General features: G+C 42.1%; 2 protein-coding genes across 2 annotated transcripts in view; one reads left to right on the top strand and one right to left on the bottom strand.

Annotated features, from left to right (window-relative positions):
• avl9 (AVL9 homolog (S. cerevisiase)) overlaps positions 1-14,971 on the bottom strand; it is a 29,599-nt gene extending 14,628 nt beyond the window's left edge. The window contains exons 1-14 of the mRNA XM_041961345.1: positions 14,757-14,971; positions 11,634-11,754; positions 7,359-7,444; positions 6,457-6,528; positions 4,552-4,641; positions 4,400-4,466; positions 4,200-4,240; positions 4,070-4,108; positions 3,914-3,983; positions 2,731-3,212; positions 2,430-2,564; positions 2,115-2,334; positions 1,263-1,380; positions 346-399 (exon numbers count right to left, since the gene is read on the bottom strand). Of these exons, the coding sequence (XP_041817279.1) occupies positions 346-399; positions 1,263-1,380; positions 2,115-2,334; positions 2,430-2,564; positions 2,731-3,212; positions 3,914-3,983; positions 4,070-4,108; positions 4,200-4,240; positions 4,400-4,466; positions 4,552-4,641; positions 6,457-6,528; positions 7,359-7,444; positions 11,634-11,754; positions 14,757-14,840 (1,679 nt within the window). The 5' untranslated portion in view covers positions 14,841-14,971. The remainder of the gene's footprint in view (positions 1-345; positions 400-1,262; positions 1,381-2,114; positions 2,335-2,429; positions 2,565-2,730; positions 3,213-3,913; positions 3,984-4,069; positions 4,109-4,199; positions 4,241-4,399; positions 4,467-4,551; positions 4,642-6,456; positions 6,529-7,358; positions 7,445-11,633; positions 11,755-14,756) is intronic.
• Positions 14,972-15,986: 1,015 nt separating this feature from the next.
• Positions 15,987-17,965, top strand: lsm5 (LSM5 homolog, U6 small nuclear RNA and mRNA degradation associated). The gene is made up of 5 exons (XM_041961318.1): positions 15,987-16,154; positions 17,167-17,262; positions 17,382-17,409; positions 17,491-17,563; positions 17,696-17,965. Exons 1-5 carry the CDS (start codon positions 16,109-16,111, stop codon positions 17,726-17,728), a joined length of 276 nt encoding a protein of 91 aa, XP_041817252.1. The 5' UTR covers positions 15,987-16,108; the 3' UTR covers positions 17,729-17,965.
• Positions 17,966-17,971: the final 6 nt, after the last annotated feature.

Genomic DNA, 17,971 nt, shown 5'->3' with positions numbered 1-17,971 from the left:
TTTTTACAGTGTATTTTTAAAAGAGCGGGACGGTGAAATAATCTGAACGCCACACTTTCTTTTAGTGGTGAATTTCTCTACAGTGTCATGCTTACTGGCACCTTGTCGCCACAGGAGGGCAGCAATGTGCATGCTTTAGTGAGCAGGATGCAGCAAATCATCTGCTCCAACGAACTTTAAGAGGAAAATAACACGTGTCCCGCTCATCTCGTGAGCTCTTAATGTTTTACAGGCTGCTGTTTTTAATGGTCTGTGTCAGTGTTTTATACGGACAGATTTCCATTAAAGCAGTAACAAAGTCGTCTGTACTGTAAAGTACAGAGCAGGAGATGAAAGAAAACTCACTGTGAGAGTCGTAGTTTGACATCAGCAACACTGTACTGGCCCTGGAACGGGTGTCTACAACAGAGGAAACACAGAGATCGCTCATGAATAATACGCAGCACACAAGTTAACAACAGAAAAAACAACTAAGACAAATATCACAATCTAGAAAAGAGCTAAAATTGATCATATGTTCAATGAAAAAAGTGAAAGATACATTAATCTGATGATGAAATCCAGCCGACCCACAGCTTAAACGTCTCTTAACCAGTGAGCGAGCAGGATGCTGATGAGCAAACACTGTTTTAACTATCAAACTTCATCAGCTGCAGATAAAGTCTGTGCTTCCACATTCAGAAAAGCACATATTAGTGTATAAACCACTTCCTGTAGCGACAGCCGGAGGTGGCTCATATGGAAAGTTTACACAACCAATGAGGGCTGTACTGAATGTTTAAATAAAGTGATTCACAGGATTAAAGGAGATAATGATTGTTTATTAAATGAACTCTCCTTCATGAATATAACTCGTCAGTTTCGTAAACATAAACACACGCAGGCAGCAGGCTAATCCAACAAAGGCATCAAATAATGATGAATTAATAATCCCGCCCTGTGGCGTATTGATGCTTGACAGCCTCGTTAATCACTTTGTGTGTCCAGAGAGAGCAAACGGCGTTTTGATCGCAGTGAAAACATTGTTTTTGGACGGATAAACACCAACAAATATGGACTGAAGCAGTAGATTTTGTTAGATGAAAATATGTTGGGAATTTCGAAAATTATCACATCTTTTATCGATAAGTTTTTGGCTCTCACAAATCATAAACAATCCACGAGTATCATACTAATAATATTAATGTAGCCTAATCTTGAACTGTAATCGTGCAGAAATACTGCATTCACTCTGGTTTGCAGTCTTAAAGTGGTCCACCTACCCTGGGGTGATGGCGGCCATGGCGGGGTGCTTGTTGCTGTACCACACCCGGTAGTTGTGGGTGATCTTCCAGGCGGTGATGAACGGCGCGCCATAATCAGCCAGCAGCCGCTCGTTATCTGAACGGAGAAACCAAAGGGAAGCGAGGAGTCGAGCAGCGTATCTGGACTCGCTGTTTGTTCTGCGTGACGATGGCGAGTGGTGCAACGTTACGTGACTGTTTAAGAGCCATTCTGACGCGTTTGCATTTTTCAGCCAGTCGGCAACAGACCGCAGAACAACACGTCGACCTTTTAGATTCCACACAGCTGATTTTTCATGGTTAAAAAAAGCTTCATGAAGAAGATATGAAATATGGAAAAAGTGTTTGTTTTCCTGTTTTACAAACACAGAAGATACACGTATAGATAGACAGAATATGTGATTAAATAATAATCAGATCCTCCAGATCATCATTTATTTGCTCTTTTTCATTAAAACATTTCGCAGTTGTAAAAAACTTCGACCCGACTTGTAAAACTACGACCAGACGAAACATATTGCAGTTTGTGGGAGCTTCTTTTCTTCCTCTGCTCAAATTATCTCTGATAGCAGATAAGATTTCAAACTGAAGCAGTGGTGAATTAAATTATCAACAGTGAACGTCATTATAAGCTAAAACCGAATGACACTGTACTTAAAACGATGTGATGCTTAAATTTAGGTCACGTGTATTTAAAGGCTCTTTTATAGCCTGCAGATACTCTGGATTCAACTAACTTGAGTTAAAGGGTAAGTAAAATAAGCCCTTAACGAAGAAGGGAGGGGGAAGGAAAGTGGGAAGTGGGAAGAATAAATCAGGGGGTGTTCCCACCTTGCTGGAGTGCAGAGGACAGTAAGGAGTGGAGGTAGAGAGTGAACTGGGCTCTGATCCACTCGTCTCCGCCCTCCCAGCCCGTCCCGTCCAGGAAAACGTCGTCGCGGTTCTCCGTCACGTGTTTGACCAGGTAGTCGGCGAAACGCAGGTCTGCTGTCGTCAGGCTCAGGATCTTGCGAAGCTCGGGGTCCTGGATCTGGATCCCGGCTTCTTCCACCTACAGCACGAAACCCACGCTCAGTATTTAACTTTAAAAAGTTACTTTAAGCCCACCGTGTCTAAAATAAAACACTTCATGCACGTAGGACTTACATCGACGACAGCATCACTGAGGTGCCTCTGCTGGCGGAAGAGGATGTTGGTCGCCCCGGCAACGAAGCCACGCACCGTCACGTCTGACAGGAGGTGATGCTGCTGCAGGGCCATGTAGGGCAGACACAGGTAACCCTGGCAACAGAGGGCAAAGGTCACGAGGCAGACAAACACACCGAGGGTTAAATCTGGCTAAAGCTAACTAACTTGATGAAGGAGACGTTATCGGTGATTTACAAACTGATATTGATCTTGTTCCATTTTAAGGTGTCCCAACCAACAGTCGAAGTCCGAGTGTTACCTTAGTGAAGATGGGGAGCGGCAGGCCGTACTGGTCCTCCTCCAGACCTGACACCAGACCCTGGCTGACCCCTCCCTGATCGCTGACGGCTTGTGGCTGCACGGTGATGGGCGTCCCCGGCTTGGAGTCGAAGGCGTCCGGGAGCTCCGATGTCTCTTTCCCCTCAGCTGCCTCTTTTGGACCACTTTCTTCCAACACGCTGGGGTCCAGAGTCTCCCAGTCGCTCTCGGAGGACTCTGGGGAGGTGCGCGACGGGGGTTTGAGGAGGTGGCCGTCCCCCTCGGTGCTGTTCCCAGAGGACAGAGACTCTGCCGCAGGCTGGGCGGGCTCCTCCCCCTCCAGCGTGGTGTTAGCGATGTCGGTGACGGACACGGAGACGAACTCCTCGGCTCCGGAGACGCTCTCCACCAGACTCAGGTCCTCCGACACGCTGCTCTTGGGCCTGTAGTGGGACGAGTCCACCAGGCCGTGCTCGATCATACCTGCACAAAGCAGATCAAATGAAAACTTCAATGAATTCCTCTTTATCACTACTAAACTATTGCACTAGTTTCCTGTTCACACATTTACCTTAAATTACCATAAAGTGAAACTTTGACATGTTTCAAGAAGAAAAAAGATAAAACTTTATTGATCCCACACAGGACAATTAAGTTGTTACAGACAGCAAGAACAAAAAAAAGAGAAAGAATAGACAATAAAAAAGGACACAGAATAAAATGAATTATATATATATATATGTGCATTATATACAAAAGAGTATAAAATCCTACTTCCTTGACAAAGGATGGTTCAGTTTGTCAATGGAAAAACTTCACATGAGTAAGATATGAATAATAAAATACAGTGTTTTCGTACTATTGCACAGTAGAAAAATACTTAACAATAAGAAATATGTAATATTACGATGTTTGCACAGATGCAATGGATATATAAATGTTAACATAATTAATGGAATAACACATTTTTCATTTTAGGGATTAAAAGTTTCAGTTTCCCTGCTGCAGTTTTACTTAGTCTGGTATCACCAGCAGCTAACAGCAGCTAATGCTGGCTAACGTTAGCAAGCTTTAGCTAGATATCGCTGTGTAACTGACACGAGGGTCTGTTTGCTGATTCTATGACTTTTATGCTTATTTTTCCGAACAGATGCAGTTTTTTTGAACTCTTTGGAGATGCTGACCTGGAAACAGCGATAAAACGGTCATCAGAGCTCCGACTAGTCTGTTGACAGGAGACACATAGAACAGGACCTGCAAACAGAAGGCACAACATTCAGCATCACTTTTCAAAAGTTCTGATCTGCTCGAAAGGAGCAAGGATTTGTTTGTTATGGTACCTTCTTCTCCAGCAGAATGAGCTTGAAGAGGATGAGAACCTATGAAGGCAAAATGAAAAGAATGACTGAGATTTCAGACAACTATTACGCAACCAGCACCAACATTACTGTTCAATCTGTCATTTTCTACCTTGTGTCTAAAGTGCAGTATTAAATCTCTCGGTGAAAGCCCTGAGGGAAGAAAACAGTGTCAACAAACGAGGAACATCCTCTCAGATACTGAATAATATGATCATTTTGCTCTGCTACAGACAGCTGAGGTGTGTTGTAAAACATGGGGAAGTGAGCGTTTATGTGATGTAAGAAGTTAAACTAATAAAAGCAACCTACCGAGATAAACCTGTGAGCCCTCCAGAGCTGACCCCCTCAGAGAGCCGTTCATGTGGTCGTACAGCTCCTGCAGCGTCGGAGGAGGAAGGAAGCAGGAGGTGAGTGGAGCTGCTGGCAGAAAGGCTGAAACGTGAGCAGTTTCACATTCTCACCTTTAAAATGGAGATCTGTGAAAAGTCTTTCTCCTCGAAGTAGGCGTGAGTGATGAGCTGCAGTTTAGCTTGAAGCAGGCCGTAGAGAGGCTGGAGATCAAAACAAAGACGCTGTCAGCAGGCATTTACAGCATCTGCAAGCTAACGAGCGGGAGCAGCAAATCAATCACGTCTCCTGTTTTCCCCTAAACGACATGTGCCTCTTTGTCCTCGTTCACCAGGAAACGGGCAGACGTGACGAGATCTGCTGCTTTCAGGATTGGGCTTCTCTTGGGAAAAGTGTGGAGTGGATCACACGTGACCTGAAGCAGCTCCTGTGTTGCAGGTTTTATGGAGATATAACATATGTGTTTGCATCATGGACGCATCCTTCCCGCCACCACACAGCTGCTCCACCCAAAACAGTCCCATCCAGAAAGGGCAGTGACGTGGCAGCAGATGAGGAACTTTCTAAGAGGATCAACAGATCAGCTGGTCGGTCTTCAAAAGCTACATACAGTCTGCATCTTCTTCAGCTGGTGGAAAGTAACTAAGTACAGCTACTCAAGTACTGTAGTTAAGTACTTCACTGTTTTAATTTTATGCTACTGTATACTTCTACTCCACTACATTTCTGCCTAAGCTACTTTACAAATGAAGATTTTAAAGCTAAAACACTGTTACACATAACTTAAACCAACAGAATAAGAAATTTGTCAAATTAGCTTTACTGCAGCCAGCTACAAAATGAAAATGCATCTAACATGTTATTGCATCGATAATAATAATGTAAAAATATAATATATACAACCCCGAGTCGGTGCTGATTGTTGGAACAGTGTAAAGACAAACCAAGAAGGTTTTGATGGGTGTGAATGAAGTGTTTTAAGATGATAAAATTCCTGTTTTTCTGAATGGAGTTTGGTGGGTTTCAGGAGAACGATATAGCGGCTGCTTCTGGTTAAACAAAAAGGATCTTACTCCTTAACAAAACGGTCCATCTCTGCAGGAATCTGTTCCATAATGTTTTCAGACACTCAGAATAACAATCGGAGTCTGTCAGTGGCAGAAACGGACACTTTCAGTAAACGTGGTTTGACAAACGCCTGTTTCTCTCGCTCAGTACTGGACCAGTGTCAAAACTGTTGTCCCCATTAGTCACTTAGACACAAAAACATGGGAAAACAGAGTCAATAAACAGATAATATTTGGCCATAATTTCTCCCTTTTTAAGATTTTGAATGCAGAATGTGATAGAGTTGTCTTAAATTGTGGTATTTCTACTCAAACTACTATAGTACTACTTAATACTTGCTTGCTAAACTTTCACTCTGATGTTGAGATGTTAAGATGGATAATGTATAAAACCTATGAATTACATAGAGAGTCACAAACAGTGTCAACTCCCTTTGCTGAGTGTTTTATCTGAGAGTGATAACAGTGGTGGGAAGAAGGCAGAATTTGGAAAGTTTTGAAAGTTGGGAATAAAACATGACTTCTTTACTGAAGTTCAACTCAGAATATCTAATGAGATGTTTCAGAGGCTGAAGTCTCATTCTGACTCTTACGCCATTAAAAACTCTGGAAGTCATTTAAATCTCTGTGGGGACTCATCAAAGAGAATTTTACTCCCGGGAGCGATCATGTTGACTCTTTCCTCACTTCGTAAGAGGGGAGACGGCAACTTTGGAGCCTCCCTGGATTCAGAGGGAAAGATGCCGGGAACTAAAAAGCCTTTATAGAAGTCTATTAATTTAAAACCTGTTGTCTTATTATGAGTCACATGTTTTCCTCCTTCTGCGTTTGCAAGATCATCGATCGGTCACGGCGACATTTCACGGCCCAGAGACCGAATTCATCACTTGCAGCATTGAAGCGACTGAAATCTTCTTCTATGATCTTATAATGAGATAAAAGCTGACCCACCACTCGACTGAGGACGCAGACGCTCTTCTGAACGGTCTCCCTGGTGACGTCAGCCTGTCTGACCTTTAGGGCCTGCGGAGGGATTAAAAGCATTAAATTATATATATATGTGTGTGTGTGTGTGTGTATGTGTGTGTGTGTACAAAGCAAACACTGTGAGGCCACTGTGTGACTCATCGCTCTGCAGTCGACCTCATGCTGATGTCAGGACAGATAGAAATAGAACAGGAGATGTTCTATTATATTAGATGTTTGCTTCTAATCAAATCAAGGACGCACACGCAGAAGAGAGCATGTGGTAAATACACGATGTGGCCAAAAGTATGTGGACACCTCACCTTAACATGACATAACATAACGTCCTGGTGTCACAGCGCATTATTATCTATAGAATACAATAGAACTATGCATTAGTTCTATTGTGATACCTGTTCTGACACCTGACGGAGGATGTGTGGTACTAACTTAAAGTACAATACAATTACAGTACAATTTACAGCACAATTTTGAAACGCTTGTACTTTACACAAGCATTTTATGCTACTTTCTACTACTACTGTAAGACATTCTGAGGCAAATATTGTACTTCTGACTCCACTACAATTACTTTTAGTTACTTACTCACTACTAAACACATACATACATTACATACATTACGCAGTAATATCATTAATCTACCAAGGAGTGTATATCTGAGTACTTTTGGTATTTTGAGTATATTTTGATGGGAATGTTTATATACTTTTAATTGTAACAGAGTATTTCTACACTGCAGTACTACTTTCACAACTGGTGTCTACAAACTTTTGGCCATGCAGTCCACTAAAACAGTCATTTACTGAGCTAGATGACAACAACATGAAGGCTTCGTGGCTCCGTAAGAAGAAATCTATATGACTGACCTTTGCTTCTATTTGGCGATAACAGGAGACGCCGTAGACACACTTCATGTCTCCACTCAGGGGCGGCAGATGAAAATACACAGTGTCTGCAAAACATCAACATCTGTCAGTTAATTTAAACACAAGATACTTGTGCTCAAAAAGAGGATTCATTCTCAGTGAAGAACCTTGGAGCTCTAATCTGCCTCTATACCTGCCAAAGAGCAGTGATTCCTAACACGTCTCTGGGGGTCATCAGGTGGAAACCTCCCTTCAACAGTGTTTCGCCTACTTAGTCCCACTACACCTCCAGGAGGTTAGGCAGTGAACTCCGGCGTCCCAGAGTCACCCCCCCTAGTGCCAGTTCACACTGCTCCTACACAATACAAACAGCACCGCCACATTCAACTGACCCAGAGATGCTCCAGGTAGTGGCCAGTACCGATGCTACCATTTAACTATTGCTAATGCTACTGCTAACCGCTAGGAAGAACAGAAGAAGACAATACAGTTCCGATGCTACCATTTAGCTAATGTTATGTGCTAACCGCTACCTGCTAAGAGGAACAGAAGAAGACAATAAAGCTAGATTCACCTATACTGTTAATGTTAATTGCTAGCTACCAATACTAACTGCTAAGATACTATCATACTCTCACCGCTTTAGCTATTGTTAGCTGCTACAATGCTACCACAGGCCTAGATGCCACATGTAACTGCCGATTGCCACACTACCATCATCTACCCCTGCCTCTCACCAACTGCACCAAGAAAAAGCGGGGTGGGAATACAAACCCTGGTTCGGGTAGGGGATAGAAAATAAAGAGGTAGAGTCAAAAGATGAAAGTAGGGATTGGATACAGACCCTTGTTCGGGTAGGGGGTGGAAAATTTAGAAGGTGCTGAAGGTGGAGGCCTAAACCACAGACTAGATTTAACAGCCTCTTCTAACATTTCCTTCAAGAAGCAGCAAACCCTACCATTTCCTTCAAAAAGCAAACAGAGCAGGAAAACAAACCCTAACATTTCCTTCAAGAAGCAGACAAAACAGGAAAACAACCAAAAAGATCAAAAAACAAGCCAACTCTGTGTCTTACCACGCAAACTCACCTGAACAGGCCGCATGGTCCCAAAGAGAGACTCTAGCTGGCCACACCCCCACCTTATCTAAACTTCCTGGTTCTCTTCCTATTGGCAGAGCGAGAAGATGGGGCGGGGAAAGCAGAGCAGAGGAGAGGTGTCTTGTTCAGACTTTAACCTCTTCTCTTCTCATATTAATACACAGCATCATACTTTCCTTCATACCGATCTGCACAGAAGCATCTTTCAGCCAAAAGAGAAAATGAGCAGGATGCATAAATGATGTTTTATTTGATGTGTGAGTACAGGACTGTGCAGGATTTCAACTGCACTCACACTGCAGAAGAAGCTCCAGCTGCTGCATCACTGCAAGCACCTGACAGTAAGACGGAAAGTTCAGAGAGAGGCTGGTTACGTAAGAGAGGAGGCACGAACGGAGAGAATTCACATCAAAGACATAACGGCCGAGGAGAGAGTGATTATTGATTAGTTCGCAGCATAGCAAGGCTCCAAACCCGCAGCCGCTTAGCTGCCGAACCGGATAAACTGGAATAAAGTTACAGGATATTCATTCGTGGATGGTGTTTATTTCCCACCTGTCAGTCAGACGATTATCTTCACACCTGAAGCATCACTGACATCACTCACAGAACCAAACCAGTTGTTCTGCATGTTTACATCATTAACTACAACCAGGGCAGGAATGTAACTGAGTGCATCTACTCAAGTACTCTACTTAAGTACACATTTTTTGAGTAAACTTCTACTTCTAGTCCATCACATCTGAGAGGGAAATATTGTACTTAGCTACAAGTGAATTTAGATTGAGATTTTGGCACAAAACATGATGTTTTATTAGAAAACTCCCCGACAGTACGCAGGCAACTACTCTGATAATTGTTTAAGTCATTTATTCTTAATAATGTGGAGCTTTGGACTGTCGGTTGGACTAAACAAACATTGTGAAGGCATCACTTTTCACAATGTTTCCAAACCGAACGACCAATCGATTAACGGAGGAGTGATGAAGCCGGATGAAGAGCGTTTCATAACATGGTTAAGATCCCTTCTGCATGAGACGGCAGCAGAGTGACGGAGGTTAGACTGCGGACGTCAGAGATTAACCAGAGACGGGTCAAGAGGCAGAGGGGTCCAGGCTGGCCAGCGACAGGGCATCTGGACCCGGGCCACAGCCGCTGTTTGTCAAAACTACAGCCATCGACTCTCTGCTTCAGTTTTCCAAATATTACTTAACTCACACGATATCATATTCTAGTTCTTCAGTTGATCTTTTATTTGTGCTTTATATATTTCTAATTATGTCTTTTTACTTTTCTCTATTTGTTCTTAATTCTGTCTTTGTGCAGCTGCAACCTGAACTTCTGAGGATCAATAAAGACTTCCTATCTCAGCTCATCTCATCTTATCTTCTGCTGCAGCTATCAGCGTTTCCTCTGAGCGCTGCGTCAAGGGACAACAGCAAATTCAAAAAAATCGCCACTTGTCACTTCTCCACAGTGAACACTGCGTATTTAAAGCCTGCTTTTAATTCATATGGAGAATGGAACAGCTTTGGTCCAGCTTCACCTTCACCCCCAACTGCAGGTGAAATGACAGAGGAGACGTGGAGTGTGCAGTCATATGACGTTTCTGTTAATCTTTAGTAATATTCCTGCAGCGTCAACAGAGGAATCATTCCTCTGTACACCGAGTCGACTGTTTTTATGAGCCGCAGTGCAGAGGGAGTCGGTCACATCGCTGTTGTTTTTTTAATCAGCTGACAGTCTGCAACACACACCAGAGCAGCAGAAACAAAGGAAACCATTACAAAACACACAGCAGGGATGGATTCAAACCGCTTTTCTTTCTTCTACACCTGTTTCTGATGGAGATATGTTCAGATATCTTCAGTTCTGGGAAAACTGTGCTTATTCGTGCAACATGAAAACCTTCATTTTTCACTGCGCTGTCCAACAGGAAGCCACAGCGGACATAAACTCTCCTGTCCTGCTGGTAAAGTAACAGTGTCGATGGGTGTAGTTTTAGTCGAAAGCCTGGACGTGAACTCTGGCTCAGTTCCTGCTGTTTGCCTTCGCAGGACAGGATGAACAGCAGTGGTGAACCACAGGGCCGTCACATGACGGCAGCCACAACACACAGGACAGTTTGCCAAGAGGACAGCGTCAGCTCGCTGTTGCTGCAGGGACAGCAGAGTCCTGCTTTCTCTTTAAAGCTGCTGTCACACCTGCTTTTACACCTGCTAAAAACAGAATCACAATTTCATACAAAATGGGCTCAAAGTGGGATTTTTACACCAAATGAAAGCATTAAATCTTTAAGATGCGCTATACAAGAATCAGCGTCAATGCTCAAAGCATTAGCTTAACTGGATTCCTGGGTTTTGCCTCTCAAAACAGGCTACAGCAACATATGAAGGATGTTGTTTAGGGTAATGTGACAATCCAGAAAGTCCAGTTTGAGAAGCAGATTACTGCAATGAATCACAGATTTCACGCAGATTTTACAACTCTGGCAACAAATATTTCATCTTTTGTCAGAAGGTAAATAGAGCAAACACGGAGCTCATGGTACAAAGCAAACCACCACAAATGTATGCTTGCATGTATGTGATTGGTCAACACAGCGGCTTGCCAGATGTTTCTACACGCAGGGTTCAAGCCATTCTGAATGAGGCCTTCGAGGAAGCCTGCAGACAATAATCAGGGCAAAAAGAACGCTGTCCCCTCTGCATAATTCTCAGGTAAAAATTTAGTTGATTCTCTTTAAAAGACACCAGAACTGAACAGAGCTCTTTGTAGTAAGAAGTAAACTGACAATCAGTTTTATAATCAATTAATCGACCGATCATTTTCTTAATTAATGAATTAATTGCTCCATAAAATGACAGAAACCACTAAAAATACCCTTCACAGTTTCCAGAAGATCAAGTTGACCAAAACTCAAATATATTCGGTTTACTAACATAGAAACCACCAAATATTAACACATCAAAGACAAAATGAACCAGTCGATTATCAGAATAGCTGACGATTGCTAAACCTAAAATTAACGATTCAGAGATTTACCATTAAATCACACGATGACCCCGGTTATTCATGATTCGTTAAAAGATTGACTGATTTAAATGTATATAAAAGCAGGACATAGAATTAATTCATTCGCTCTTAAAACCACACACAGTGGAGGCGTGTCATACCTTCCTGGTAGTTGTGCGCCCCGTCAGGAAGCGCCAGGAAAGGGAGGTACTTCCACTCCTCTGGCAGCAGGTTGCTGTCATGACCCTCATCTGGCATCAGCGGCGGGTAGGAGAATTCAACCTGATGGACGAGGACACACAGTCAGAAACCTTCCCTTAACTTTGAATGCTGAATCATGTTTTTCCTCCACATGCTCTGGTTTCCTCCTTTTAGAATTACTATCATGCTACATTATTTCCTTTTCTTTGTCTTTTAATCACTTTTTTTCTTTTATCCTGGGGGCCTTTGGTTGACATATGCTGCTTAAAGTATGTACTTAGTTCCTACACGTTGACATTATTTCATTCTTTAATAGCATGAGCTAATATGCTCATGCTGACTTTGATAACATGCTGATGTTTAGCAGGTATGTTTGCTGTTTTAACCATCTTAGTTTGATGTGTTAGCATGCTAACGTTTGCTAACTAGCTCTAAACACAAACTAGAGCTGAGGCTGATTTAGTTTAGTTTTTAATCTCGTGGTGACACTAAAGTAAAAGTCAGAGGATCACCAAAGTCGGCAGGATTTATCCTAAGTGAACTGTGAATATTTGTGTGAAATTTCATGGAAATCCAGTCAATGGTTTTGGAGATAATCAGTCAGTCTGGACCAGAGTGCTGGACCAATCGGGTGCGAGAGCCACACTGCTAACGCGGCTAAAGAAACACCGCTTACATCAAAAAGTCTTATTGTAAAGGGCCATCCAGTGGACGTCCACCTCCAGAAAACTGTAACTTTCCCACCACAGACTAAAGTTATACACCATTTTCTGCATGATAATGAAACCTAATGTACACTCAGATAGTTTTTATTATGTTTCCAACGAGCTCCAGAAGAAGCTGTCTGAGGAAAACACTGCAGTCCAGCGGTGACAGTGAAGAGCCGCCGACCAGATTAACCGGAAACCTGCCGGTCCTGAACGCCACACACTTTGAGGATAAACTCCTGCAGGCTGCTCTCCCTCTGGGCGAGCCGCTACTACTGACTCCGGGAAGTGATGCTCCTATGAAAACACACCCACGTCTCTTCAATGCGCTCCCTGCCAGAGAACCAGATGGGTGGCAGGTGAATGAAAAGGAGGAGGGGGGTCCAGAGAGGCATTCAGACTGTAAGAGAAGACGAATTAAAGAGCCAGGAACCCAATCTGATACCCAGCAGGAGACTGCTGACCCCTATCAGATAACCTCCACCAGCAGAAGCAACAGGCCTGAAACAAAGAGCGTGCACCGTCTGCTTTGTCAGCCCCAACTTAAAGAAGAACATGTTTTGTTGTTTTTATCGTTTGCCTGGAACAGCAGCTGCTTGCAAAGCCACTGAGTCGCGTGAAACAGGCCACATAAAGACCAGCCCTCCATCTTTTAGCAGCAGAGACAGATGGAGAGCAGCAGCAACAAGGAGGCGCAGTGTTCACTTTTACGGCCGACCAGCTCGGCCTGGAAATGTAATGAATTTTACCGAGGAGGAGATAATTAGAACATGCATTAAAGGTGAATGCCTCACATACACTTTCACTAATTAGCAGGTGTGAAGCGCTGCAGGAGGCAGAAGACCAACATGTCGGTGGCAGATGTCTTCGCAAAACAGGTTTACAGAAACAACAGAACCAACGTGTGAGATTCGTCTGTGAGAGAGTTTCTGTTCACTTTACGTAAAAAGAAGAAGAAATTCAGGCTCTGTGGAGAAAAACAGTAGAAAGGAACTGAGGAGACCACTGTGATGTGACAGCAGATTTTAGATGTTGGTGTTTCGCCACTGACTTTTCAACAGACGATTCAGGATATCACCAACATTTTTATAATTTCATTGACAGTATTGTATTTGGGCAAAGCTGTTTTTGGCTCCTTTTTTATGCTAATTTTTATATAAAATGGTTTTATTTACAAGAAAATTAAGAAACCAAAACGCTTTCGTTCTGGTATCTGTATCAAACCTCGGGTACGTCTCGGCACTGATATAGATAATTTTACTAAGAGCCTTTAGCCTTTGGATGTTTACAGTACTTTTGGAGCTGCTGCAGAAAACTGTCCCTACAGGGATAAATAAAGTTGAATGGAAAAAATCTGAAATGACACCCAGCCCGAATCACAGCATCATAACGTGGTGGAAATACTGTTTGTTTACAGTTACTGAGTCAGGAGGACGAATTAAATACGCTTGACACATTCAGGAAGCCTCATTTAGAGTGAGACCTCTGTGGTGATGAAGACCATACAACAAATTACTACATACAGAATATAATACAACCAGACAAGTCAGCAACTTATGTCTGTTTTCATAATGTAATCATCTTATTTTCTTAATTAACTGTTGCGTGTACAAAATGTCAGAAAACAGTAAAAGCTGCCGTCCACAAATTCCCAGAGTTCAACCTGATGTCTTCAAATGTCTGGTTTTGGCCAACCGACCACCTTAAACACTATAACATTTAATTTAGTTTATCATTTGAAATACCATTCAGTGAGGACTTTCAGTCCCTCAGAGGAACAAGTGTCTCAATCTACATTTACTGTTGCAGGTTCTTCCAGCCATTAGACTCTTCATCTTGACAGAAATGAACTGTCTACAACACTAAAACACACGGTCTTGACTCACATTGAATACTGCATTAAAGCACCAATAGTGATTCCTGAAATACCCTCACATTGTTGACATCCAGGTGCTAAATGAGCCAGATCTCTTTGACGGACAGATTAATAACAGAGAGGTAAATGCAAAGAGAAATGCTGTGTCCAGGAGGACTAACAGCGAGCTGGGGCCTGGAATAAAAGCAGTGTTCAATGAACTGAACTGAAAAGATGTCCAAGTCGGCAACAGAGCACATGTTACATAACCCTGTGAGCCCAGGGCCAACAGCTGATCTTAAATACAAACTCTCTTCACTGTATCTCAGCCTGTGTGTGATTATCATCGTCCCTGCAGGGTTATCTATGCGCTGTCAAAAGAGAGGCGCTGTCACTCAGCTGGGTGCCTGTAAGGAGTCAAAGCATGCAGAAATGCAGTGGAAATGTCCCTTTTTTAATACTTCATTAGGAAGGGCTAGCTAGCAGTTAGCTACGCTAGCACGAAGCAGAGGTTCACATACCTGACAGCCCTTTTTGTGGTGAAATCCAACCACCACGATATGCAGCACCGGTCCCTTTAGGTCGTCCCTGCCGTGAGAATCCATCCCCCCTGATGTTCTGGCGGTCCTGCGCTGGTTTTAACTCGGGGGTCGGATATAAACACAGCAAACGACGCCGATTATTTGCCCCCCTGAATCGATACCGTCCGCCGCAGACAGACAGGCACGAGCACAACACCACCACCGCGGAGACGATTTCTCTTCCGCTTCGTCCCACTGCGCCAGAGGAGGAACCGCGCGAGAGGGTTTACTGCAGCGCACTTCCGCCTTCGTCATCAAAACACGCACACTGTGATCGAGCTGCTCAAAGCTTTGTGAGGCATGCTTTTAAAACTATCTCGTGGTAACAGCAATGACGGATGGTATGAAATACAATTAATTATTAAATCAAAATCTGCAATTATACAGGGCCATAGCAAGATCTTTTTTTATTAGCAAAGTAATATGTTTATACAACTAAACGGATTATGCAAGAGATAAAGTCAGAGAGCATAGTTAGTTTTATACTAAATAAAAAATGACAAAACAAATGTTCACAATGCACTATATCTATAGACTGTATTTAACACAATAAAACATGCTTTTGGGATTTTATGAGAATCTATTCATCATAAAATGTATTTCTGTGCCAGAAATACTCATTAGGCAACAGCAAAGCCCCAATTAGTGTTACATTATACAATATATCTACATTGTAATTACATTTTCATTCATGTGTGAGATGCATTTTAATGCTGTATTGAGGTGAGGATCTACTGAGGTGGAGCTAATTTTAATGTGTTTTTCACAACTGATGGCAGTTAAATCTGTAACAATGTGCCACATACTCGTGTATTTTGTATAGAACATCTTGATGTAACTAACAACCACAGCAATCATACAAACAACGTGTAGTAAAATATGAGTTATCCTTTCGGGAATATAGTGAAGTATGTATGTTAAGCTTTGACTACTGAACCTTGCGGAAACAGAAACTGTGGTGGTGAACTATCTTGACCTTAACTCTATTCTCTTTGTTACAGTAAAACTTATGACGTAATGTATTGAGCAGCACAACCAGCGCCACCATGTGGAAATAGGTTGAACAACACTGTTTCATCTCTGAGTCCTTTGCATGTCTGTTTAGTTATGTGTTCTGTTCACTTTCTTAATGTGTTTCCTCCGTAGGGTTCTGATCAATGCGAAGATGATTGCCGCACTGATCTTTGCTGCCTCAGTTAGTCGTTCGATTATTTATGTTTGATTACTCTGGCCTGGCTACTGACGTTCTTTTTTGATTGCTTCTGACTGCGCGCGGAGTCCATTGATCGAACATGGCGGCTACTCCAGCAACAAATCCGTCTCAGCTGCTCCCACTTGGTTTGTAAATGCTAAATAATGTTGAGTTACACTTTTAGATAGCTATTAACAGAGTAGTATTAAAGGGAAGAGTGCGGTTCTCCCACCTTCAGACGGTAGTTCAGATATTAGTGATGTTTTGTTAGCTAGTTACCGTTAGCATCATGCTTTCCGGTACTTACGCGTGATGCTCCTCATTACGAGCTGATGTTTTTGCCAACAGTTATGATTATAATTATCGAAATTGACCGTCTTATGTTGTTCTATAAGTGATATACAATGTTATTCTATAAAGCTGTAATTTCTTCGAAACGAAATGTCATGTTAGGAGGGAAATGTCCTTAACCCAGACACATTGGTTTTATACAAAGAGCAATGCAATGTCCAAACAAATTATTAATATTCTTATGATTATCAGCGGAATACACTTGTGTTTTGGACTGCTAGTCAAAGAAAACAAGCTTTTTGAAAACCCTACTTTGTAGGACTTTTCACTGTTTTCTGCCATTTCTGAATTAAAAACAGATGAATTGATCATGAATGTAATTGTTGCTGGCAGCCCTAAATACGATAACGCACATGCAGTAGCAGCAGTGCGGTGTGGTACACTGAAAAGTTTGCAAGCGTTTACCAGATGAAAACTAAAAAATATACAAATTAGGGTGCAAATGAAGATTATTTGCATTATTGATTGATCTGTGGTCTTCTCAATTAATCATTTACTATATAAAAGTAGTGAAATAAAATGGCCATTATGTTTTGCCAGAGTCCATGGTAATGTCTGTAAATGTCTTGGTTTGTCTGACAGTTCAAACCCCAAAGATATTAAATCTGCTATCATACATGACAAAGACACATCAAATGCTCACATTTTAAAAGGATTGTTTGATAAAATTACTAATTATTTATCCAGAAATAGAAAAAAATCTGCTTTATTACAGACAGGGTTGCCTAACACAGGGCCCAAATTAAGAAAAAAGAAACAATAGAAACGTACAGGGTCTCTAATTTCACTTTGTTTTCCACCTTTTAGAGCTTGTGGACAAATGTATCGGCTCCCGAATTCACATCGTCATGAAAACCGACAAAGAAATCGTTGGCACCCTGCTGGGTTTCGATGACTTTGTCAGTATCCTTTCCGGATCACAATCCAATCACAAACCCATTTTCTCGTGTTTGGTGTACTGTTTGATTTTCCTGTTTGCACTGAATATTGTCCCAGATCTCTTCCTTAACTCGATGTTTTAGATATGGTCCTGGAAGATGTGACAGAGTTGTAAGTAAGCTTCTTGTTTTGGTTTTATTTTAACTGCTTACTCGTGTGTTGAATTAGCTCAGTCTTTCATTTGTGTTTCAGTGAAATCACACCAGAGGGAAGGAGGATAACCAAACTGGACCAGATCCTTCTCAATGGCAATAACATCACTATGGTATGTAATTATTCTGCATGTTTGGCACACTAATTTCACTTTATAGGCTCACAAGTGTGTCTTACACCTTCACATGACCTGTTACTGTCATTTGAGGTGATCATTTATATCCATATGTTTTCTTTTCTGCAGCTCATACCTGGAGGAGAAGGTCCTGAAGTATGAGAATCATCACTGAGCAGTGACACAGTTTTGTGTTGTGGATTCAAGTCCTTTCCTTTGTTGTGTTCCTTAGTTGATTATCACATAATTATTGTTGTTGGATTGTTCCTTCTTGATCTTGAGGGAAACTATTTTTGTAATAAGATTGAACATTTGTTTGAAAAAAAGTATAATTAGAAGTGTGTCAGGGACCACACCTGACGAAAAAGCATTTTTTTAACAAATAAATGAGAAACAGTGTGAAAA

Source organism: Chelmon rostratus, chromosome 20 (assembly GCF_017976325.1).
Source record: "Chelmon rostratus isolate fCheRos1 chromosome 20, fCheRos1.pri, whole genome shotgun sequence".
NCBI lineage: Eukaryota > Metazoa > Chordata > Actinopteri > Chaetodontiformes > Chaetodontidae > Chelmon > Chelmon rostratus.
This window is presented reverse-complemented; position numbering and strand designations above follow the sequence as displayed.

Bases quoted from the DNA above. Each gene is read 5' to 3' on its own strand.
- lsm5 (XM_041961318.1), top strand. From the start codon at position 16,109: ATGGCGGCTACTCCAGCAACAAATCCGTCTCAGCTGCTCCCACTTG. The intron at 17,263-17,381 runs GTATCCTTTCCG...TCGATGTTTTAG, and splicing joins GGGTTTCGATGACTTTGTCA to ATATGGTCCTGGAAGATGTG. The intron at 17,410-17,490 runs GTAAGTAAGCTT...TTTGTGTTTCAG, and splicing joins CTGGAAGATGTGACAGAGTT to TGAAATCACACCAGAGGGAA.